General features: G+C 39.9%; 1 protein-coding gene across 2 annotated transcripts in view; it reads left to right on the forward strand.

Annotated features, from left to right (window-relative positions):
• NFKBIL1 (NFKB inhibitor like 1) overlaps positions 1 to 11,058 on the forward strand; it is a 91,177-nt gene extending 80,119 nt beyond the window's left edge. Inside the window, exons 4-5 of one of the 2 annotated variants that reach the window (XM_044083241.1) lie at positions 7,492 to 7,627; positions 9,207 to 11,058. In XM_044083241.1, coding sequence (XP_043939176.1) covers positions 7,492 to 7,627; positions 9,207 to 9,757 — 687 coding nt within the window. In that variant the 3' untranslated portion in view covers positions 9,758 to 11,058. The remainder of the gene's footprint in view (positions 1 to 7,491; positions 7,628 to 9,206) is intronic. The other variant, XM_044083242.1, reaches the window with a different exon arrangement.
• Positions 11,059 to 25,456: the final 14,398 nt, after the last annotated feature.

Consider the following 25,456-nt stretch of genomic DNA (forward strand, 5'->3'; position numbering starts at 1 on the left):
CAAATATTCAAGATTTCTTGAGTGAATATATATGCACATATTTCAGTACCACTCCTTGGATTCGAACCGTGTCTGGATGTGCTAAAATGAAATACAAGGCTGTTTCTCATCATACTGAGGTACTGGTGAACTGCTGTGTCTTGTTTGACTGTTTTCTGCCTAATACTCTGTGGGTTAGACAGTCTGACCTTGTAATCCTGGGATTCATGCATGGCAGTGTACTGTGTAGTAATCCTTTGAAATTATATGATCTAGAAAGCAAAGGTTTAACACAAGGCACTGCAGCAGGGGACACACTATATTACATTTGATATTAGTATTCAGGGTTCGGATCTTAGTTTGACATTAGTATTCAGGGTTCGGATCTTAGTGCATAGCATATGTCATATTTCATGTTTATCTTGATTTCCAGCTCCACAATCTACTGTTTTGCATACTAGCTGGTTCTCAAAACAACCTCTGTTAATTCATGCTGTCAAAGCCATAGTTTCTGTACAGAACATGCACACATTTTATTTCTACAACAACATACCGGAATAAACACAACAGTTGGTGGTTTAGGATTTTATTGCACTTATATGACACAGTGCTCTACTACTGCATATGCTGTAGATCACTATTAGTCTGGAAAACTTTTCTTTAATCGTTAGACACAGAACCCAGTAAACAGTTTAATCCTTCTTATTTATTTCACTATATACTGCAAGGGAGATCTTTATTCACCAGCCTGTCAGCGCAGCCTTGTCAGTCTGTCTGCATGGTCCTCAGCATTGCTAGCCCTCTCCGCTGCAACTGCAGGGGGAGAAAACAAACAATATGCATACCTATCACATACTTGGGCTAAAATTTGGTACAGCTATATCTGGGATACTTACAAACTACTGCAGCATGGTTGTCCCGAGTGTCTTGGATCCATTGGGCCAAAAGCACACCCTTCCTCCGCTTTAGGTCGGCATAGTGATGTGGTACTTGCTCACTAGTTTGGGGGATGCCAGTTTCCTTGGTGACATCGTATGCCAGATGGTCCCAGGCCTCCGCTTTATACTGTGAGCCATGGTACTAGCCCTGCAGCAGTGTGTCACATGGTTTGCTACAAGGAGCCCAGCCGTGATTCTGGACTCCAAAATGCCCTAGCGCTGCACCTGAAAGTGTGAGCCCATAGTTCCTACTCGCAGCAAGCTACAACAGATTCTGGCTGTATTCCTGCCTGAGTCATTAAAATAAGGCTATATTCCCGCCCTTTGCTGTCATTGGACCATTTTGAACATGTTAAGCTCAGCTAAGCAGTGCGCAAATCTGCTAAGCTGGGTTGAACAGTGCTTAACGGAGTAATTGCTGATCATTGCTTAACAATGAGCAAATCCACTTAGCTGAGCTGACTTCTGCTTAGCATTTACGTCTAAGCACTTCTTAAACCAGCTAAGCATAGTTGAGCACTACTAACCATTGCTTACTTTTCATTTTTTGAAAATATCAGATTAATGACCTAATTAATCATTACTGACATATTAGTAAGTGTATATGATTTACTTTACATGATGTCCCTCTATGTGCTTTCATTACATTACGGTGAGGTGCAACTATACTGTATGGGGCACTTGTGTATACATGGGTGATACCACATGTTATATGCACTCACACTTCCATTTTAGACCAGTTACACTACCCTGGTTGACAAATATCAATTACTACATAATTTAAAATAAATATAATAATTTAACACTGCTTTTCCATGTAAAAATAAAGTGCCTGTCTTGGTACTCAAACCGTGAAAACCTGCAAGCAAAGCCGGGACTTTAACCACTACACTATCTCGGCATTAGGATTTTAGCTGTATATTTTTATTTGGCTCCTATGGGATGTTTAAGCAATGCTGAGGAGAGGGTCATAACGCGCACAGCCGCTCAGCTATGCTTAAACATGCCTTAGAATGGAAAAAATAAATTAATAAACCACCTTTATTTACAGGTATCTGTACTCCTTGTCAGTCACAGTAAGGGAAATTGTAAGGGGACACATAGGGACAGATTTTAATTATTGCTCTTACAAACTTAAAATGTGACTGTGGTTTTCTAGCAAATCACTGGCAAATCACTCTGGGTTTAAGTCAAAACATAATGACAGATATTTGTGTTTTAGACTTCATACCATTCTGGAAATCTGTGCTAATGCAAACCTTTTATTCTATCAAATTTCCAAGTTTTTAAGTGCAATATTTAAAAAGTGTCCCTATTTTGGGGCCTTTGTCCCCCCATTATTTATGGTTTTATACAGCTTTCTTGCTCTAGGAGGTTGAGAAATATGTGAGGCAGGCATCTGGGTATTCTGGGGAAACCTGTACAGTTGAGGGGTATGGCTGTATTGCTTCCTATTGAAATTGTTGCTTTCAGTGTCCATGGACACTGAAAGCACTTGCAAAGTGCTGTACAGCACTTTAACAGTGCAGGGGGCATACCTCTCAACCTGGAAACATCAAAAGTCTGGACAGGGCACATGAAAAATAGGTACAAATCTGTACACTAATTAACATAAAATTTGCATATATAATTATGTGGCTCCATCCACTCCAATGGAATTGTGGGATACCAACACAAATTGAAGAACAGACAAGCAAAATATGGCACCAGAGTCCCCCTGCAGCCATTCCAATGTCCCATTACCTGGCTATTTCATTCCATTTACCATAAACACTAATGTGCATACTGCTTTACTTCTACAATGATTATTTGGATTTTATTTTTACATTTTATATCACAATGTAAAACACTAATAGACATCTGCTAAACAAAGCAATACTGTGTCACAATGAAATAGACTTCGCATTAAAACTTCTCTGCCCTTGAAACTCACATTCATTGAAACAGCATTGAAACCTACACCACATCCAAAGAAAATGCATTTTGCCAGCGGTGGATAAAGATTACCTTTGGGCTGTTTTCACATCATAGGCCCCTTGCACACAAAACAAGAAGCTTACATGTATTCTTTGATACACCTTCCTAACATTATTAAATTATATTCCTTGTATAATACAGCACACTTGCTAGACTTACAGTTACAGCTCATTATTGTTTAAACATTTTTCCAGTAGGCGATGAAACAAAATGCATGAACCAATAAATGACAAAACTGTTCAATTCATAACATTTCCATCATAAAAGTGTACTTAAACTTCTACAGTCCACCAGTATCCATAAATATACACACTCTGCAGAAGTCATCTAAATAATTCCACATTAAAGACAGATGTAAGATGTGTAACTAATGAAGAGGTTGCTTTCTGCTAGCAAACAACTTAATATTTCATAGTTTCATCTATAAATAAAGTGGCTGTTGCCCTTGAGGAATAAATTGTCTTTGTTCCTTAAAAAAAAAAAAAAAAAAAAAAACGCTAGTAATATTGCAATAGGGAATGGATGGCAAACTGATAACAGGTTCATAGTTACTAGGTATCTCCATCAAATAGGATATTCTCAGGACTGCAGAATCAACCCCCTTTAAAAGTACAAGCAGTATCAACAATCCATCTATATACCATGGGAAATTGAACCCACAGCCTTATGCATCAAACGCAAGTATTTTACCTGTTGTGCTACTAACACAAATGGACTTGGCATAACAAGCACTAAACTTCTCTGCCCCTGAAGAACTATGCAGCACAAGAAACATGGAAAAGCCATACATTTATTGGGGGGAAAAAAGCCCCAAACCAGGGACACATTTTAAACATTGCTTGTATAATCTTAGAAAAGTTACTAGAATAAAATGTCTTATGTTACCATGTACTTCCTGAAAGATAGGAAGACTGAAAACTTAAATGGCTATCATTATTTAGTGAATTCAGTTCAACTTCTCATTGATGTTAGAAAACCACAAATTTTAAGAGGAACTGACCAAAAGTATGAGCCAAACATTCCATAAAACTTTGGACATTGAAAACTATGGTTATCTCCTTAAATCACAACTGGGCATTTATTTACACACACACTTGCTCAGAACCTCACCCATTAAAGTAAAGCACAGTTTTTGAAGTAAAGCACAATTTCTAGAGTAAAATGAAAATACACACACTTGCTCAAAACCTCACCCATTAAAACACAGTTTCTGCAGTAAAATGAAAGTGCACACACACTTGCTCAGAACTTCACCCATTAAAGTAAAGCACAATTTCTGCAATAAAATTAAAGTACACTCCTGCTGATGTATCCTGCAGCATTTAAAGTAAAATTAAAGTAATGCACAGTTTCTGCAGTAAAATGAAAGCACACTTGCTCAAAACCTCACCTATTAAAGCACAGTTTCTGCAGTAAAATGAAAGTACACTCTTGCCGATGTATCCTGCTTCCTGCAGCATTTAAAATAAAATGAAAGTACACAGTTGCTCAGAGAGCGTCATTTCTGCAGCCGTTCCTTAAAGAATGTACACAGTTTCTACTCCGGCATTAAAACTGAGCCATCTTTAATGTATTCCTGCTGCTAGTACTGGTAAAGTAAAGCAGTTTCACATATATAAAATGGAGGCAGCTTTTAAATAAAATGAAAGTGCAGCTAAAGTAATTGCATTATAAAACGAAAGTTACACAGAGTTAAAGTATATATCCTGCAGTAAAATACCTGCCCCACTGTTAAAGTAAAATGGAAGTGCACAGTTTCTCCTCGCTCAGAGTCTCAGCCATTAAAGTAAAGCGCAGTTTCTGCAGCTGTTTCTTACAGGAAGTACACAGTTTCTCCTCAGGCATTAAAATAAAACCTGTTAACCAGCCGTTAACTTAAATAAGTGAAGTACTGGTTTCACATATATAAAATGCAGGCAGACGTTAAGTAAAATGAAACAAGTGCAGCCGTTAAAGCAAAGTGAAAGCATATCCTTTACAAGACCTGCAGTAAAGCATAGTTTCCCTGCCTTGCCTGCCATTACAGTTTTTGCAGCTGTTTTTTTTTTTAAGTAAAAAGTACACATTTTGCCCTGACACTCAGCCATTAGTTAATGAAAAGTAAAACAAAATGCAGCCATTTCTTAAATGAAGTACAACTACAGCACAGCTTCTCCTGCTGTCGCACACACACACTGCACATAAACAAGCAAAATATTTGCCTTGCCTGCGACCATTACAGTTTTTGCAGCTGAGCCGTTTGTTAAAGTAAAAAGTGCACAGTTTCTCCTCACTCAGCCATTAAAATAAACTAAAAAAAAAGCACTTAAGTTTTCTGCAGTCATTTCTTAAATAAGTAAATTAAATAAAACATTCCCTAAAATAAAAATCTTCTAATTATCCAAAGCATAGTAGTCACATTACCAAGAAGTTCTTCAGCGATAATAGATTCATTCATCCATAGTTCTTTATAACACGCAACCGCAACCGCTTGTTGCTGTTCCCGCATTTGAGCAGCCAGTCATGCCAGAAATGCGTGAGCTCCTTGTGCTCAATTCCGACAGGCTGGTAGGGGGGCTGACATCATCGCGCAGGCTGGGAGCCATGAGGGAGCTGACATCATCACGTACGTGATGATGTCAGTTCTAATGCCGCGAAAATTAAAAAACAAAGAAAACAAAAGGAAAAAAATCGGAACTGAAGGGGTGCCACTCGGGAATCGTGGCACCCCTTCATTTGAACCCCAAAACTCGGTAAAAACCGAGTAATTCGGCATGGTTGAGAGGTATGGCAGGGGGTGTGTAACAGTACCTGTCACACACCCCCTGCATTGCTTCCTATTGGAATTGTTGCTTTCAGTGTTGGCGGAAAGCATTGATTTCTTGTTCTCCCTATCTATTTCAGTGTCCGAACACACTGCTCTACTTATTTTATTTGATTTCAGTGTACACTGACACTGAAATGCATTTAAAAAGTGCCATATGGCACTTTGAGTGCAGGGGGCATGTTAGATGTGCGTGCACTACTTAAACACGCCCCCTGCACTCAGTAGTGTTCGTGTCTGTTTAGCTTTAGCAGTAGCGAGCCTTCATGAATATGCAAGGTGCGCTGCTGTTAAAGCTAAGAGGAAACGGACACTGTTCACTCTGTGCAGGAATAGCACTATTCCTGCATGGAGTTTATTGAATCCCGGGGTTTGTCTTTTCTTTGTGGTTGTACAATGGTAGAGTTAGTATACAAGGTAAGCATCTCTCTCATTCCACTCAAATAGGGGTAAGGGGGGGCTTGTCCATAAAAAAATGGTGGGCTCAAGTTGAAGCAGCATTTATTTTATTTTGATCCAGTTGAAGCTACACTAACTAGACTTGATGAAATGTTGAAGAATCTGTTATTTTGCATTCTGTAGCAAGGCATTCTTGATCAACAGAATAAGAATATTTTTTTAGGAACTAAGTTATTTATTGATTTATGTTGCTTTTTCAGTACTGCATCATCTCATATAGTTAGAGTTATAATAATAAAAGCCATTTCTGCTATCTAGATAGTATGCCTTTACAGGGAATTCTGGTCTGTTCTGGTTTTACTTTGCACCACATCTCTCTGTTTCCCCATTTTGCGGAAATGTTCCTGTTTTTAGAGTGATTTACTGCTGCACATGAGGTACCTATTTTTTGGAAATATATCTCTATGTTTAGGATTAATTTACTCCACCACACATTTTTCTGAATCCCCCTAATCACATGTGATTTTTGAAGCTGTCAAGTGTATAGAAAATAACACAATACAGTCAACATGCTAGTGGCACCAATAATTAAAAACGGAGGACACATCTTATATCTCCCACTTTAAGAAGTAAAAATACATTTGTAATATAGTTTATTATTTTACACCAATAATGTGCTTAGATTTTTTCATTGTTTTTGTCACTGTGTTCTTTAAACATGTTTTTGAGTAGTATTATGTCCTATTTGGTATTTACATTTTATGCTGATTAGATGTCCATTTTTGGGGTGGGTGAACCTACTTTCCAAGGGCCTTTGACTCTATTTGCAGTGTTTTCTGTTTGAGAATTATGATTAGCACAGAAATATAATAGACTGTGGTGTCTGAATATGGCAGATATATACATTCTTTATTTTCTTACTTGACTTCTATGATGTCAAGAGATTGCATCTTTTACAGCAAACTAAAACATACAGATGTGCTTTATGTACAACAAACCATATAATGTGATAGCTCATATTGTAAGGGACTAATGCCTAGCTTCAAGAGGTCATTCAGGTCTGCAATATGTGTTCAGAGCTGTGTAATAGTCAATATGCTACACAGCAAACATCTAATGGAAACATATCTTAATCTTGTGAGGCAAATGTACATGTAAGTTTCAATGTAACTGTACTGAAATGTAGAATGCAGTGCAATTTTTAAACAGTAGAAGGAACTATTTTACACTACTTATCAGCTTTCTGAAAAAAATGTATTCATGTATGTAGCAATCAAACACTGAATTCTGTAGCTGAAAATGTGTTACCTCATCTGACAATAAGTTGTGTTTCTTCTCTGTGCAGAACATGTGTTACATACATTTGTTGCCATTAACCCCTTTTTAATTTTGCAGTCTGTAGGTTACAAAGGATATGTGGACTACTCCAGTAAATTTAGAAAGCGGAAGTCACAGGAGGAAAGAGAGTGGCAGCAGAAAATAAGTGCTGAATGTGATGATGAATACTTTGAGACCTATGGCCAATACGAAGGTTAGAATAATGAAAAATAACTGTACAAAGCAGTTTAATTTGGTGGTATTGTTTATATTCCTGAGCATTCATTTGAATTACTAGTAAAATTTAACTAAATACATTGGAAAATGAAGAGCTGAATTATAATATACTGCAAAATAGATATTTGTTAAACAATATCAGTAAGTGCTTTCGGTTTTGAACTGTTTGGTTAGAGGAAACAGCTGATTAACACTTCAGAGCCGTAATCCCCTGCAATAACTGCCAGTGCATTTAGCTGAATTTTAACAGTATTTCTTTTATTATTCAGCTACAAGAGGTTTTAAACAGTGTTGGAGTACTCTTTTGAATTATGTTTGGTATAGAGTAAATACTGAGTGATCTGACTACTTTCAAAGTTTTCCTCCATATCAAAATTTGTCATATAAATAAGGGTGTAACCTGAAAGTACCCATTCCCATGTTTGTAGTAATCTACCAAAAAGGTTATCATTTTTTTCCGAACTACTTCTGTCTTTACTAAGCACATAGCCAAATATGCATGATGCATGCCACAATATATAATTTTAAGAAATATTTTATCCAATAAGATATAAAGGAATTTAAGTTAAAAGAAATTTCTGACATATTTATTGTGGTTTGTGGTTGCATGTTTTTTTTCTTTTGACTTTTCCCAGTTAGTGGTCGCCACAGCGGAACTCCAGGCCACTAATGATTGGCAGCAGATTTTTTATGGTGCCGAGGTGCCAGCTCAACGCCCAACCTTCAACGAAGGCACGCCCATTCACGCATGTCTTTTGAATGCTACTTGACCGCAGGGAGGACATGCAGACTCCACACAGAAGTCGCTCCAGCCGAGAATCGAATGGGAGAACCTCTTGCTGTGAGGCGACAACGCTACCACTGCACCACCGCGACTTATACGTGGTTTGTGGTTGTATATTTTGTAAAAATGTTTTGTATTTTTCCTTAAGCTTGTTATTTCAGGATTTTTTTTCCAGTACCGAAAAGGTATCCTGTCCAAAAACCTGCACTGACTAGGGTTGGGAGGCTACATTCTGGATAAACTCTTGGTATTCAATAAGTCTTATACCTGCCGTCAAAGCCTTACAGTGAATAGGCTGGATGTGACTTATAGCCAGGATTTCTATTAATAACCGAACAACAGAAGAATACCTTGTGAGATTTTAGCTTTGGAGTTTTCATTTGAGTCTGCACGCTTGTACAGGATATTCACATTATATAAATAACAGGTTGCACACCTGAGAAGGTTGTTAATGGTTTGAAAGTGTTGAAAATCATTGTGCAGCATGGTCAGCACATTCCAAAACCGTATATTTTAGCTTTACTTCTCATTTTTACCCTGCATTTAGGGAAAGTTGTATGTCATTGTCAGTATTGACATGTCTGTAACTAATTTTTCAAATGTGCTTTTAGTGAAGACCATTTACCTGGGCTTTTGTTTCTATCTCCTTCCTTGGAGAAGAATTTCATAATGTGCTTTCTGTGTTGACCGTAGTCCTGTTTTTAGTTAGTAACATAGTCTTTTCAATTTTGAAAGTAAATCTTTTGCGCTTCTGTTTTTTTGTTTCTTTCAGAAGACTTTTACTGTATTGATCCTGAACCTGAAATGTATGATGACTGGGCAGCGCGAATTGCAAGAGAGTACGCTTCTAAACGCAGGAGTACTGAAGGCTGCAGCTTCCAGAAAAATGTGACAGACGAGGAAAGAAGGAAACAGGAACAGCAAGAATTTCAGCGAAAACTGGAGGAGGAGCACCAGCAGTACTTACTGAGAGCTCATCAGAAGGGACATGAGTTGAGGTGCAGCAAAAAGGAGCAGTATGTACAGAAATGTAGTGACATCTTTGGCTCGAGTTCTTTGGCTAAGCTAGCATACAGTGACATTCCATGGCCATGTCGAAATGGAGCTGTTGAGGATATGACAGCAGTAATTCTTCATGGGATGGATACAAGTGACAGACCAGCCTACAGACGTTACCTTCGCCAGCAGCAGGCTCTGTGGCACCCTGACAAATTCTTGCAGCGCTGCAGTGATCGATTGCTGGACAAAGATCGGGACAAAATTCTTGCCACAGTCACAGCACTGTCACAGGCACTGAACAAGTTATCAGAAGAAGCAAAATGAAAGATAATTTACTTTTGAATAGTTGTTGAAATTATAAAAATTACATGAGTATTTCCGGTACTGTCACAACATTAAGAATATATACCACAAACTTACTTGCATAAAATTGGTAGGTTACCGCATTAAAGAAAAAAAAAATGATTGGATATGCTTTTGTCAGAAAAAATTAAGAATTTAAATGTTATTTTACAAAACAATATTAATTTTTTGCATCAGAAGTGATTTTAAATGTATGCTTTTCTTTGAAGCTTATTTGTTTTAATATAGCTTTAATGTTCCTTTAATTGAATGTCATTTAACTATGTGATTCCATCTTGAAACATATGTTCTGCAGGTGATTATCTTTTCACATTTTTTGTATAAGACTTCAGGAAAAGTTTGCAAACTGCAGGAAAAGGCAAGAAGGTCACCCTTGTTATTTGACTATTTTTTTTTTTTTTTTGCTGCTTTGCAGGTGGAGAACGAGCTAGCATTGTTAGCTTTAATAGCACATTTACTTAATTACTTATTTTATCTGGCATATTTGTAAAGTTAATTTACTTCAGGGGACTTTCCAAGGTCTATTTTGGCCAAAACTTCTCATCAACCGAAAAACATAGATGGTGACAAAATTTCCAAAATTGTTCTTGGGTGGGGTAGCACCCTCTCAATCCATGGGATGGGCTGTGCCACTTGGATTCCCCCATAAGGTTACTCCCCCTCAGGAGTAAATGGGAAAAGCTCTTAATGGGTTTACCTTTGGCTGTCAACGTTAAGCTGATGTGTGGTTTGAAACTCCTTACAATAAGCAATATAGTGATTTCTAAACAATACAGTTGTGTGTCTCTGAAGATGTAAGCACTGCTGTGTCTTTATATGCCACATTGCATACCTTAAATAGTATGTGTGAACACATTTGCAGAAGAAAAGCATTTCATCTTTTTAAATATAGTTCCTTGTGCCATTTTGTTTAGTATTTTTTAAGGTGGAATATACTAAAGTACAAAGTACGTCAGACAGTTCGTGCAGACAGGCCATATGAAGTAACTTTGTAGTATTGCTGCCACCTTTACAACCTGGGTAATCCCCATCCATGATGCTTTTCTGATTGCCTTTGTGTGTATTCTGTATCACACTGTACTATTGGCATTGCAGACAGCTACGTTTTTCACCAGGCTGTATGCTGGAAAAGGTGATATTCTCAGAAACAGTCAGAAGGTTTAGTATATTTGTAGAAACATTTATTGTACATTGAAAATGGTTTCTGTGGAGTTCCTTTTGAAGCATGAGTTGATTGTGCCCATAAATGCATACTGTGTTTATATCATGGTCTGTGTGTCATTAGATCGAAAGAATAAGGTGTTCAGGTATTCAGTTATGTAGTCATTTCTGATGAAGGTCTGCAGACTGATATATCAAAACACCATTTTCAGTAAACATTATACGGTAACATGTTCTAAATTATTTTTCTGTATATAAAAATACTAATTTAAACTTTGCTTTGCTGAATGTCTGATTTGGTAAGAATACCAGATAGTTAATTAAAGGGTGATGGGTGTTAGAACCTTTGTGCAGGATAAACTTTCCAAAGCTACCGAAGACCCTCTGCCTATTTCATAATGCACCCTAGCAGTGCTTAGACTGCAGCTCTTTCTCATTTCACTTATGACTTGCTGCACGGAAAGCTGCTCTTTTGATATGAACTTTTTATTACTTCTGAGAGATAATACTTCTTTCCTTTACTGCAGCTACTCCTAGTCGGATGCTAGTTAGGAGTCCTTTCACTTTGACAACCTGCTTTTTGCATAGGTTCACATTTCTAGCATTAACCACTCAAAAAAAAAAAAAACTGGGGCCTTATTATTGTTATTTCTCCCCAGGATAGACAAGAAGTCTGTCTTCTTCATTGGACAACAGTATAGCACCCAAAAATATCAAATGTGCTGTCTGATCATGAGTTTTACTTTTTCAAGTAAAAGTAAATGGTTTAGTTTGGACAAGCTGTGTCTGTTGAGCCACGGGGTAACTGAGCCTTCCACCTCCTTGGCCTTAACCTTCTTAAGCAGCTGGCTACATAATTCTTTAAAAAAAAAAAAAAAAAGTAAGGGTGGAATCATTCAAATTCATCCTTTCCAGTTTCTGTGGTACAGGGTAAAACTACAATAGAACAAGTTAAAAAGACAGCTGTTAAAGTGGTGGAATCTGTTTTAGCATATTTTCAATTGTCATCTCAAAGTACCTTTATTTGATGTTGGAGATGATAGAGAAATTTCTCTTATTTTGCAGTCAGAGCGTAGTACACATAGTTAACGTTTCTTCCTGGTGGTCTTGGTGAGGACTGTGGTATCCCTTCCTTGCTCATTCCATTGGGTAGAGATGGTCTCTTTTTGTGTTCACCCCACCCTAGGATGACAACAGTTTTTCTTACTTGCCCCATAGTTTGTGGCAGTATTCCAGAGGTTGCCAGTTTTGATGACTTCACCTTTAGTATTGACACTGGGGCCTGTGTTAAAGGATTTGGCTGTAATGCCTTTGACAAATTTATATGCTTGTGCTTCAGTGCGTCTTCCCTTGACTGTTGTCCCCTTTATGTTTATGTTATCATTCCCATTGCTGCTGCTGGTGTTGATGGTCACATTGCCAAACTGGGGTTTGGGACTTCAGAGATGATGCCTTCTGTGGTTCTTTCATTGTAAGTCCTGACCTGCAAAGCTTACAGTATTCACTGCTAGGTGTCTTCATGTAGAGCTAGCCCTCAACATCTTATTTAGTTTCAAGCTGGCAGTAAGCTCTGCACTGATTCTCCCAAAACAACTGTCTCTCTTTGATACTGGCAGCACACTTGAGGCTGGAGCAGCCTGTTCTTAAGCTCTTGGCCCTACCACTTATTGCACAGTTGAACAGAGAGCCTCAAGGTCTTTCATAGCCCTCCACCAAAAGTGTGCTTCTTCCTGTTCAGACTCTTCTGACTCATGATTCCAAGGAAGACCCAGTGCAAGAGATAGCACTTGGCCTCACCTGCAGAGACACTTACTGCTGATGTTGATGACAAGGAAAAAACAGACTCCTCAGTATATCCTCCTGCTCAACAGATCCCAGGTTTGCATAGTTCCTTCAACAAATTTGTCATATGGGGGATGACTTTGACTCCTGTCCTCCTACTAAAGGCCTTGTGGTCTATCCAAATGTTTTTCTTTGCGGGCTTCTTTAGGGATGTCACTAACATAGCTTGGGAAGTTCTTGACACGGGGACTCCTGTTACAAAAAAAACAAAATGATAATGTTTCTCCTTTGACACCCTAGAGAGTGGAATTACTGATCAGGGCCACCCAAGCTAGAGACTCTGATTTAAGCAGATGCCCCCAAGAAGGCTGCACCACCTCAGATGTTCATCATGTTTCACTGTTGCAGTCGTGACTTTAGGGTTCTCCCCTGCCGGCAGGCAGTTCTCGGTCAGCCAGAATCCCAAAGTCTGGGTCCGGCGTCGGCTGTTCAGCCATGCTCCCTGACGTCAGAGCGCCAGGAGTACAAAGCTGACAGCCGACGCCATGTTCTCCAGTCTTTCTTGCCGTGCGGTGATAGCAGTTCGCAAGTGCCGGTCGGCTGACTCCTGACAATCTTTTCTGAACAAACTTCAGTCCGAAGACTTTCTTCTCCTACTCAAAGCTAAGTACACCGTTGAAACTTTTTCTTGCTCCAGTCCGATGTCAGAAAAAGTTAATAATTGTATTTCATGTGGGAAGCAAATACCTCATAAGGATTTTCATTCTTACTGTATTCCTTGCTTAGGCCCTGACCACGACGTAGCTAGTTGTCGGTTTTGTGCTAGATTCAATCAACGTACAATTAAACGAAGGTACGATTTTGCATTTCATTACTTCGGTAGGCGTTTTAATTACAAAATGTCGTCGGATACGGTTCCGGCTACCGGAGTTCACAAATGACGCAAGGACAAAGACAGGCCTCTGAGGTCCAAATCTGATGATATCGTTCAAGCAGAGCCAGTTTCAGGTTCGGCCGTCGTCAGTGAGGCGCTTTTGCAGCCCCTGTCATCGGCCATTTCGGAACCAATGGCCGAAACGGACTCCCACGAGGAGCCAACTAGGCCTTTGAATATTTCTGTTGCAGGACCTTCGGACAATGCTCCTTTGGATGGGTCCAGAGCTGCTGTGCAGGTACCGGCTTCCGAAGGGGTTTTCAGGCCTACTCAGCTTCTAATAAAGGCAAAGCCAAAGACTCCTACTAAATCAAAGACTGCAACACAGGCCTCTTCTGATCCGGCTCCCAAGTCACAGAAACAGTTACTTAAGATGGCGGAGGACTTACTTACTATGATCAGGGGTTCACGTCCCCCTCCAGATAAAAGGCCAAGGCAGGAAGTTTATTATGATTCCTCTGATCAGGCTTCTGTTTCTTCAGTTTCTTCTTCTGACCAGGAATATTCTTTCCCTCCTTATGAGGATTCTGATGCTGAGGAGTCCATACCTTCAGCTTCTTCCCCTGAGGATTTCTCTTGTGGGGAAACTTTGCATGAAATGAGGGAACATTTCCACTGGGAAGGACAGGAGTATTCGGAATCTAAGAAGAGACTAAGGGATTTTCTTCTTCTTCCCCAACATAGACCCCTGGCTATTCCTCCTATTTTGGATATTGTGGATGATGCTTTTTTGGAGGCTAACTTAACCCCTGACTCCTTTCCTCCTGCTCCTGTTAAGCCTGACAGATATTACAGGGTTCCTGATTCCCACCAGTTTTTATACAAGAACCCTACCGCTGACCCTGAAACTATTTCTCAGGGTCCTAAGGGAGTTAAGGCCGCTTCTGCTAAAAAAACCCATTCCCACTGAGAAGGATTCCAGATCTTTAGAAAGATGGGACAAAAATAGTGTATACTTCTGCTACTTTATCTATTAGGGCTTTAAACTGTCAGTTTCATATGCTGAAATACCAGCAATTTCTCCTGTCTGTTTTAAAACAGAAGCTAACTTCCATTTCCGCTTGTGCAGATGATAAGGAATTACATGACTTAATGCATGCCACTGAACAAGTTGGGAAGCATGGTTTACACTGTGGATTTGATGCCTTGGAGGCTTCTTGTAGGGCTGCTGCCTCGGGCACAGTAATTAGAAGGTATGCATGGTTAAAGGAACAAAATTTGCCAGATCAAGTAAAAGCTAAATTATTTGATGCTCCTGTTCAGCATAATGTTTTGTTTGGATCTAAAGCTGAAGAGGTGATTAAAAAGATGGAGGACAAGGCAAAATCCATGCAAACAGTTAAAGATTTCTTACAAGTACAGCCACCCAGATTTAGTAGGAATTGGCCTACAAAAAATTGGTCCTTTCTCACTTCAGACAGGCCTCAGAGGGGTAGATACAGACGCTCACGAGGAAGGCCTCAAACACAAGCCTCTTATAGACCAAGACAGTGGACTGCTTCCACCCCTATGGGAGGAGAGGACAGGTCGCAAGCTCATAGGAAACGGACTGAATGACTCCCTCTCTTGGGCTGCAGGAACCTCTTGCCTGGAAGCCCCTCTCAGAGGAAAACTTTCTCTTTTTCACCTAAATTGGACTCTTATAACCCAAGACAAGTGGGTTCTGGATGTGGTTTCAAGAGGTTACAGATTCCATTTTCATACCCTACCAAGGCCAAGCGGATGGCCAGATCTTCCAAAACATCAATGGACAGAGGCCTTAAACCAGGTGGAAGCTCTTTTGGCTATGAAAGCCATAGAACTAGTTCCAGTTTCAGAGATGGGACAAGGCTTTTACTCAAGGCTCTTTCTAATCCCCAGGAAGCAAAATTCATGGAGACCCTTTCTGGATCTGTCAGTCTTGAACACCTTTCTAGACGTACCAAAATTCAAGATGCTAACTCTACAGCAGCTACTTTCAATGCTGACCAAAAATGCATGGATGGTAACTTTGGATTTAAAGGAGGCATATTTACACATTCCCATCAGGCAGGAACGCAGAAAATACCTCAGGTTCAAGGCCGGATCGAGGCACTTTCAATTCTCTCCGCTGCCCTTTGGATTGTCTACTGCGCCCAGGGTCTTCACCAAATGCCTGGCTCCAGTAGTAGCTTATTGCAGACTCAAGGGAATTCAAATTTACCCTTATCTGGACGACTGTCTTATTCAGGCAGACAGCAAGGAGGTCTTACTCCAGCATCTACAGTTTTTTCAGAATCTTCTCAAATTTCTGGGATTCACTGTAAACATAAAAAAGTCAAATTTGACACCCTCACAACAGATCATTTTTCTGGGCGCTTCTCTAAACACAACAACCCAGATGGCATTTCTGACACACGAAAAACAGTTGCAGCTGGCTTCAACTTTCAAAACCTTGGCAACTTTAACTCAGCTATCTGCAAGGAGATTCCTGCAGGCTTTGGGTTACATGGCCTCCTGCATCCTTCTCGTACCATATGCGAGACTACATATGAGGAAAATACAGTGGTACCTAAAAAGCGTATGGTCTCAGCATTGCCACAGTTTAGACATACTGATCTCCGTCCTGTCTTGTCTTCAAAAGGAATTCCTTTGGTGGTCCAAGGCATGTACTCTAAACAAAGGAAAACCCTTCTGTCTGCCTCCGGCCACTCAGATACTATCCACGGATGCCTCAGATTATGCATGGGGAGCCCATTTTCAGGGCAACTGTCTGCAGGGTCTTTGGACAAAGGATCAGAAGCACCTGCATATCAATTTAAAGGAAATGTTAGCCATTCAGAAAGCTCTATTGACCTTCAGGAATCTTCTACAACCAGGACAACTACTGATACGGACAGACAACACCACAGTTATGTGGTACATAAACAAGCAAGGGGGATCTCATTCCTACCCCCTTTGCAGACTAGCCATGGATCTATGGAACACAGCTCTAGCTTGCAATCTGGACCTTCAAGCTCAGTTTCTACCAGGGAAGCAAAACTTCCTGGCAGACAGTCTGAGCAGAAACCTTTCAGACCCACACGAGTGGATGCTGGACACCGAAATATTCAGGATGATAACAGCAGTCTGGGGATGTCCTCACATATGCATCCCACCTCAATCATCAACTACAGATTTTTTGCACCAGGACTTTCCACGAACAAGCTTGGAAAGTGGATGCACTATCATTCAGTTGGAGAAACCTATCGGGATATGCCTTTCCGCCTCTTCCTCTTCTTCCACGGGTATTATTAAAAATCAAACAGGACAAGCCCAAGATGATAATACTGCTGGCCCCAAATTGGCCTCGACAGTTTTGGTACCCAACTCTGAAAAACCTATGTCTGGAGCCCCTTTGGGTTTTACCACAGACTCCGAACCTTCTGTCCCAGCACCAGGGTCAGGTTCTACACTCCCATGTCAGAACTCTCAACCTGGCGGCCTAGTTAATCCAGGGTCTTTGATTCATTCTCTCCTGCCCAGGCAGGTTATGGATGTCGTTTTAGAAGCCAGACGTCCTAGCACTAGAAAATCTTATGCAGGAAAATGGAAAAGATTTTGTTCCTGGATGCAGGCTCAGGATTCTGATCCTCTTCTTCCTAACATTCCTTTGATTTTACTTTACCTGACAGATCTCTTACATAAGGGTCTGTCTTTCTCTTCCATTAAGATACATGTCTCTGCTATTTCCGCTCATTATAATACAGACCCTCCAATCTTTTCCCACCAGCTCATGAGACAGTTTCTCAGAGGAGCTAAGAACTTAAGACCTCCTAGATCTCCTCCCATTCCTGCTTGGGATCTCAACTATGTTCTGGAAAAGCTCACCTTACCTCCTTTTGAGCCTGCTGCCTCTTCTGACATTAAGTTTTTATCTTGGAAAACAGCCATCCTGTTAGCACTGACCTCTGCCAGGAGAGTTTTAGAGTTACAAGCTCTTATGGCTGTGGAACCTTATATTATTTTTCATCAAGACAGGGTGTCTTTAAGGACTAATCCTACTTTCATGCCTAAGGTGGTTTCTAAAGTGGCTTTAAATCAAACTATTCACTTACCAACTTTTTTCCCCACTCCTCAAAATAAAGGGGAAAGGATCTTACATTCCTTGGATGTACACAGACAACTACGTTTTTACCTGGACAGAACCAAGGACATCAGAAAATCAGAGCAATTGTTTTTCTTATGCTTCAAGTTCCCAAGGCAAAGCCATTTCAAAACAGGTCATTTCTAAATGGATTGCTCATGGAATCAGATTTTATTATTCACACCATGGAGAACAAATCCCAGGGAGTATACGCACTCATTCCACCAGAGCTGCTGCCACTTCAGCTGCTTTCCTCAGGGGAGTTCCTACCAAAGACATTTTGGAAGTTGCAATTTGGAGTTCAGTGCATACTTTTTCAAAGCACTACAGTCTACCTCTCTACTCTAAGTCTAGGGCAGGCTTTGCTTCTGCAGTCTTGCAGGGCCTTTTAGCTGCCCCTTCTTCTTTATGACCACCTCCCTTTCATTCTGCTTTGGGATTCTACCCTACAGTCATGACTGCAACAGTGAAACATGATGAACATAGTACAGTTGTGTACACTTACCATAAATGTAGATGTTCGAGTGTCTTCACTGTTGCAGTCTGGGTTTCCATCCCTCCTGTCCACTCTTATTTTTACTTTTGTGTGGTTCCTTCTTTCACCATTCTTCTGAGGTGTATTTGCAAAGGATATGGGGCCTTACTCATTTTGGCACTCCTGACATCTGGGGCAAGAAAAACTGGAGAACATGGCGTCGGCTGTCAGCTTTGTACTCCTGGCGCTCTGACGTCAGGGAGCATGGCTGAACAGCCGACGCCGGACCCAGACTTTGGGATTCTGGCCAACCGAGGACTGCCTGCCGGCAGGGGAGAACCCTACAGTCATGACTGCAGCAGTGAAGACACTCGAACATCTACATTTATGGTAAGTGTACACAACTGTACTATCCTTGCTGTCAGCCTACTGGACAAGGAGTTCAGAGAGATGGACTCCCTAGGAAAATGAGTTTACACATCCTCAACCTTTTCTTTAAGGCTGCTAAGCTGCCTCTTGCATGTGGTGAATTTTTAACAAGATCTCAGTGATAGTGTGCCAGATGGACTTGGCCAAGGACGAACTTTTGTCCTAATCGTCAGCTGTTTCTTTTATACTCAGCCTACTGATGTGCATTTTCTCTAACACTGATAATGACTCTGCCAGCATTGTGTGATCTGGCATTGTTGTAAGCTAGTAGATGTGGCTGAGGTTAACTTATTTTCTTGGAATACCAAAGCAACTTTTATGAATTTTCTTTTCAAGGTCCCATGCATTTTCAGGCCAGAAGTAAAGGCATACATATGAAGAGAGAGAGAGGGAAAAGCAATCACCACAGTGGGTGTTAAACTTCAGCCAACTCAGCTCTTCTTTAGTATGCACAACAGAAAAATAACTAGGAATCTTGGAAAAAAAAAAAACACTCTCAGGGTAACCTTCATAGAAGTCATGGTCTGAGAGGAGTGGTCCCCCACAGTCTTTAGCTAGCTGAGGTCAACCCATGGATGGCCAGTAGCAGCAACCCTGAGGCCTTGCCTGATGCCCCTGTCTGGAGGCAGGCAGATCTAGCTATACCCCCTCATGTCTGCTTGGAAATCAGTCACAGTGGACAGGTGGGTCAGGACACTTTTGTCCAGAAGATCAGAATTTCCCTTTCACATATGACCAGCTCCACACTCGGTACCTTTGTCTACCATCCCTCAACAGAAACAGGCTGCAAGAATAGAGGTCTTCAGTTTTCTCAAAAAAAAAGCCAACCAGGATGTTCCTGACCAGAAAGCATCAGGATTTTGCTTCATTATGTTTGTAGTTCTGAAAAGAGGCAAGGAAATCAGGACAGTTCCTAAACAGCCTAAATAACTTTAATTCACACAGAAACCTTTCATACGATTTCTTCTCTGCTTAGCTAACTGTGTATGTACGTTGGACATCCAGTATTCTTACATCCTCATCACAATTGCTAAGGAATCTTGGAAGTTTCTTTTCTTCGTATTAGGAGCCAGCCATTACCATTCCAAACCTTTCTGTTTGTCCTCATCTCAGCACCCAGGATGTTAATAAATGTATGTCCTTTATGGCAGCCCATCAGAGACTGCAGCGAGCCAAGGCCTTCCTGTATGCAGATGACTGGCTGTCAGCTGCTTCTCTAATTTAAGTTCTGTTCCACTCTGTAGGCATTACAATCAGTCTTCCCCAGTTGAACCCCTTATGGTTCCTCATACTCATTGGCTTTCGTTTGGATTCACCGAGGTGCATATCATCTCTGACTATGGCCAGGGTACACACCTTGCAAAGCAAGGTATCTATGATCCCGGACTTTCAAAATGCTACTGCACATGTGCCTTAAAGCACTGGGTCTCACGGAAACATTACTTCCTATGCTATGTCATGCTAGATTCCACGTGTGGGTGTTTAGAGTGAACATTAATGGTTCATTGGTTTCAGATTTGTGACCTGATGCCCTGTGTTCAGATCTCAAAAGTATGTAAAATGCATTTCCAGACATGGATGCATGTTCTCACGTTATCCACAGGGAATTCCATTTTCTTATTCACTCCATCAGTGGCAGTTAAAACAGAGTCATGACTTAGGGTGGGTGGTCATGTTCATTGCATATGGTTTAAGGTGTCTAGATTTCTTCGGAGTAAAATCTGCGTATTATCACCTTGGAAGTGAAGCCAATCCTTCTGATTCTGCAAGCCTTCCAAGATACCCTTTTCATAGAGTGGTTGCCATCCTCCCTTACAACATGGTAGTGGCTTGTACATCAACAGATGTGGAGGAGATCAGTCTTACCCCCATATGTCAGAAGGTCATGGAATTATACGAATAGGTTATCATACTGCCTTCTGGTAGTCAGCTACATTCCTAGATAGGCCAGCTCACTGGCAAACATATTCACTTGCTGTTGACTGATGCCCCACAAATTGGCCATCATTAGTTTGCTGGCTCAGACATTGTTTCAATAATGCGGCAAGCCTTGCTGTGACTTATTTGTTTCGCCAATCAGTGATGTATGCAGTTACTACTTTTCCTTCATCCTTTCACTGAAGGGATGCTTCAGGAACAGTCTGGTCTAGAAATATCCATCTGGACTCCTATTCACTTCCTCTGTTTTTCTGAAGAAGTTTATTTTGGAAGTTATTTTCATAGCTCTGCATTGGCAAATTAGTTTTCCTATTCCGCCTTACTTTCTGAAGAAGCCCTTTAATTGCACCCATTCAGGATACTTCTGTCCCACCTGGACATACACAACTTTTACTTAATTATATAGTTTATTCAGTTCCACTAGTGGTCAACAGTTCTTTCTCTTCTTGTAGGATAATTTAGCTTATTCCTTCCTTACAGAAATCTGATACAAAATTTATAAGAACGAGTGGTCCCATTTTTCTGTCTAGATCACAGACAGAGGAGCCCCTGTTCCATAAGTACTTCATTATCTTGTCAAGGGTTTTGTTTCTGGCCTCATTTATTCCACCATCAAAATGCTTTTAACAACCATATCAGAAATTCATGAAGACCTTAAGTCCTCAGCAACAACCTCATTAAAGGTTTGCAAAGTCGTTCTGTCTTACTGAAGCTACCCTTTAGGGACCTAGTATTGCTTTGAGATGGAAATTATGTTGGAGAAGCTGATCTTGTCTTCCTTCCTTTGTAGACTTGAAATATCTTTATTGGAAGATGTTTTTCCTTGTAATTTTGTCTTCTGCCTTGAGAATTTCTGAGCGACAGGCTTTATATGGTGTTTCGGGTCTATATTGCTTGAACGAGCGATCAAAATGTCGAGTGCAAGATACTTGACATACTTTGATCGAATGTTCATGTAATCGGAGACTCTGAATGTTGAAATGTGGAGTTTCGGAGTGTTTTGGTTGGCCTTCCTAGCGAGTGTAGCGTGTGATGTAAACATGCTATACTGTTCAGAATGGCTTTGTAAGAGGCTGCTTTCTTTAATTTATCAACTCCGAGATCGCTGTACATTGGGGAAAGGGCAATTTCCTGGTAATCGCTTGTGTAAGAAGTCGCTTTACAATTACCGGGAAATTGTCCTTTCCCCAATGTACAGCGATCTCGGAGTTGGTATATTTAGTTGGGGGGGGTGAAGCCCCCCACTTTGTTTTAAAAGTATGTGTGTTTGTGTAGGTGTTTGAGTGATGTGAGTGTGTAGGGGTTTGTATGCATTGGTTATATGTGTGTGTTGTATGTTAGTTTAGGGAAGGTGTGGGACAAACAAAATATTTTGATTTTTATATTTTTCAGGGTTTTTAGGTTTTGATTACATGAACGAGCGATCAAAGTGTGTCGAGTATGTTGTACTCGACATTTTGATCGCTCGTTCATGTAATATAGACCCAGTGTTTCAGGGGGACAGGTTCACTCTCTGAAGCAAATGGTGACTGATTCAAACAGAAATTGCTATATCCATCTTTGCCTGTTTATTCCACAATACTCCATTTGAAGAGAGTATCTTAACCGTTATATGGATATGCTCCAACAATTATGATTCTGTCTTGAGATGACAAAGCCCATCTTTCAGGATAGGCATTTTTTTATTGCTTTCTCCCATAGAACAATTAAAGTATTAGATATCATATTAGCCAGATGGGTTTCAGACTGCATCCTGTTTTGCTGTAGCAAATACGGTGATTTTTCTGTCTTAAAGGCATATTGTGCTAGACCAGTTGTTATGACTACAGCTGTTTACAGGAATGCAGCTCTTCACGATTTTTTTGTGCAACAACTTTTTGCAGCTCTTCATGATTTTTTTGTGCAACAACTTTGTGGTCTTCTCTCAACATCTTTGTACAGCACTGTTGGCTTGATGTTATATCAATTTCTGTCTCTTCCTTTGTGGCCACCATTATAAGGGCTGTAACACAACCATTTCTAAGTTTAAAAGAGCAAATATGTAAAATCTGTCCCTATTTCTGAGTCACTGCCCCCCCCCCCCCATTATGTTGAGCTTTGTCCAGATGTCTTGCACTAAGAGATTGAGAGCTATGAGGACTATTATCTGTTAAGCCCGGGTGATCATTGTGGCATTCCATGCAAACTCACAACCTACTGTTGTTGTTGGAGCTTTTCTCCCCGGGCCTCCGCTGAAAAAGGACATGTATCCAGTCGGACCATCCCGGTTAACAAATGTAAAATAAATAAAATAATAATACTGTGCTCTGAGTTAAATAGGGTTGCTTTTTGTGTTGGCTTACACAGCTTCCTAGCCAGCAACACTGTTGCCAACCACAAAACTTGCTTATTTACATTTAAATGTGGTGCGAGGCATGGCTATGCAATTAGCGCTGCTGCTCACAGTGCATCACCATGCACACATGTAAACTCTGTGTAAGCTTTGTATGAAGCCTACATGGAGTTCACTGAATCCCAGGGGAAGACTCATTTTTATTTGCAGACATTCCATGTGTTACGCTGGTGATTGTTATTCTGGTTCCAGTCTGCACAGTCTGTTTGTAATTTTTGTGGTTTATATAAACAGATCAAAAGCAGATTACAGCAAATGTGTCTGTAAGAGATTAAAAGCAAATTAAAAAAAACAAAACAAAAAACAAAAAAACAAAACAAATAAAACAGAATAAGAAGTTAAGAAAACTGGCAAGAGAAACTTTATTGAAAGATTAACCTAGCCTAAAATGTCAGACTCTAGAAATTCCTTTGTTTATGTACTTAATAACAATTTTAGAATTTTACAGTATTTTTGTGGAAAATTGAAAAACAGTGTCTTTGTATATGAATCCACAAAAACAAGGCACTGTTTGAATTGACTATTGAGCTAATAAGTCTGATATTTAATGATGAAGTGCTGGTGTTTCTACCAACATATAAATTCTGTTTGACCACAGAAAGCCCAGCGCTGCAACAATGGCTTCTTGGTATACTGAGACCATATTTTGCACCCCATTGTGTCAGATCTGGAACATCAGTCCTACTCATTTTGAATATCAAGAAAGTGACACAAAGGGGAACAACCCGGATAGCCACATAGAAAAGCATACAAATACAGACATGTTAACCACATTATATTATGTCTGCATGTGAATTAGCTTGCTTTGTTAACAAGTTACACAGGTCAGTAAACTGGCCTGATAATCCTTTTCAGCCATGCCCCAGGCTAAATAAGCAGATACAAAAGGATGTTAACAGCTGTATTACATACAGAGCATTTACAACTGGTCTAAGATAAACAGAAATAAACCTTATATCTAAAGTATAGAGCTATATAAAAAGCAATATACAATAACTAAATTATGTACATCTATGGAAAAAACTATTTACAATGTCATATGATAGCATGGGAATCACAAGTGAGTTGTGTAGTCAGCTTTGCCCCTCTGTACCACTTCAGTAATGGGTGCAAACCCTATAATGAAGCCTCTTTCCTTAACCTAAACCCTACACCTTACCTTCATTAAATCCATCCCATAACACTGCCACTACACAAGACACACAGACAATACTATATCTTATCCCCTAACCTAACGCTGATGCTAACCCTAAAATAAACAAACTCACACACAAATATATAACACCTATCCTTTACTCTCCCCAATCCTAACCCTCCCTCACATACACATTCAGAAACACTCTCACCCCTCCAACCTCACTTAACTATCTCAGCATTACACAATATCATTTCCACTGTGTGGCTATCAGTACCATTGACATTAAAACAAACCCCCTGTGATTGTTGAACAAATGGCATTCAACAAAAACGTGGGGGACCTATATATATATATATATATATATATGCAGTATCATGTCTATGTGGTACTCTAAGGTTGATAAGGCAGTCATAAAAATCAGATACATGAATGTGCACATTGATCATATGGTCTTCTGGCATTATCCCACTGAATACTGGTTTAGCAACCATCATCTTTATAGAGAGAGGGATGTGCTTAAATTGTCTGCCGGTATTTGATGCAGCTAGATTTGATTAGTACAGCAGCATCCTCAGGCTTGTCACACTTTTTTACTTTTGGATACATTACATTTGTATAGCATCAGTTACTAATATTTGTCAGAAGTCTGTGACTGCATCTGTTACCAGAAATGAATTCACCCACAAAAAGAAACATTTAAAAGACTTCTTTGATCACATTAAATGATTAAGTCCCCACCAATAATACTGAAATGCATAAGCAAGTGCAACAAAAATATTCTGCTTAATCATTTAGTGAAAACATGAGTAAAACAGCATTATAACTAAAAACAATATCATAATTTAGTAGTCTTCTGTTTCAAAATATTTTATACATTTAATATTCTTGGAGTCATTCAGACCTAGTATCTTTATTGCTTGAAACTTTAGCTGCCAACATAGCTACTTAATATCCACTAATAGCACTTTGAAATATTACTGTATAGCTAGGAATTCCACATTCTTCCTCTATATATGCAAACAGACTGTGGAACGAGTAGGTAAAACTGCAACATTTCATAAGTACCTTAACCATATTTGAAACATGTCCATTCGTGGTCCTTTGCACAGTTCAAATGTCTTCAAGAATTCAAATTCCACAAGTGCGAAAGACAAAGACATAAACAATCAGTTATGAAGGCGCAGAAGACTGTTTTCATCTTTTGCAGCTGTGTGTGACCAGATGCAAAGGGTGTTCTTAAAAAATACCCTTAAAAAAAAGTATTTTTTTTAATTAAAAGAAAATTTATCTTCTGATATTTTTTCTGGACAATATGCCGTCCTTACCA

This window comes from Protopterus annectens, chromosome 9.part0, assembly GCF_019279795.1.
Source record: "Protopterus annectens isolate FY-2018-M chromosome 9.part0, PAN1.0, whole genome shotgun sequence".
Classification (NCBI taxonomy): domain Eukaryota; kingdom Metazoa; phylum Chordata; order Ceratodontiformes; family Protopteridae; genus Protopterus; species Protopterus annectens.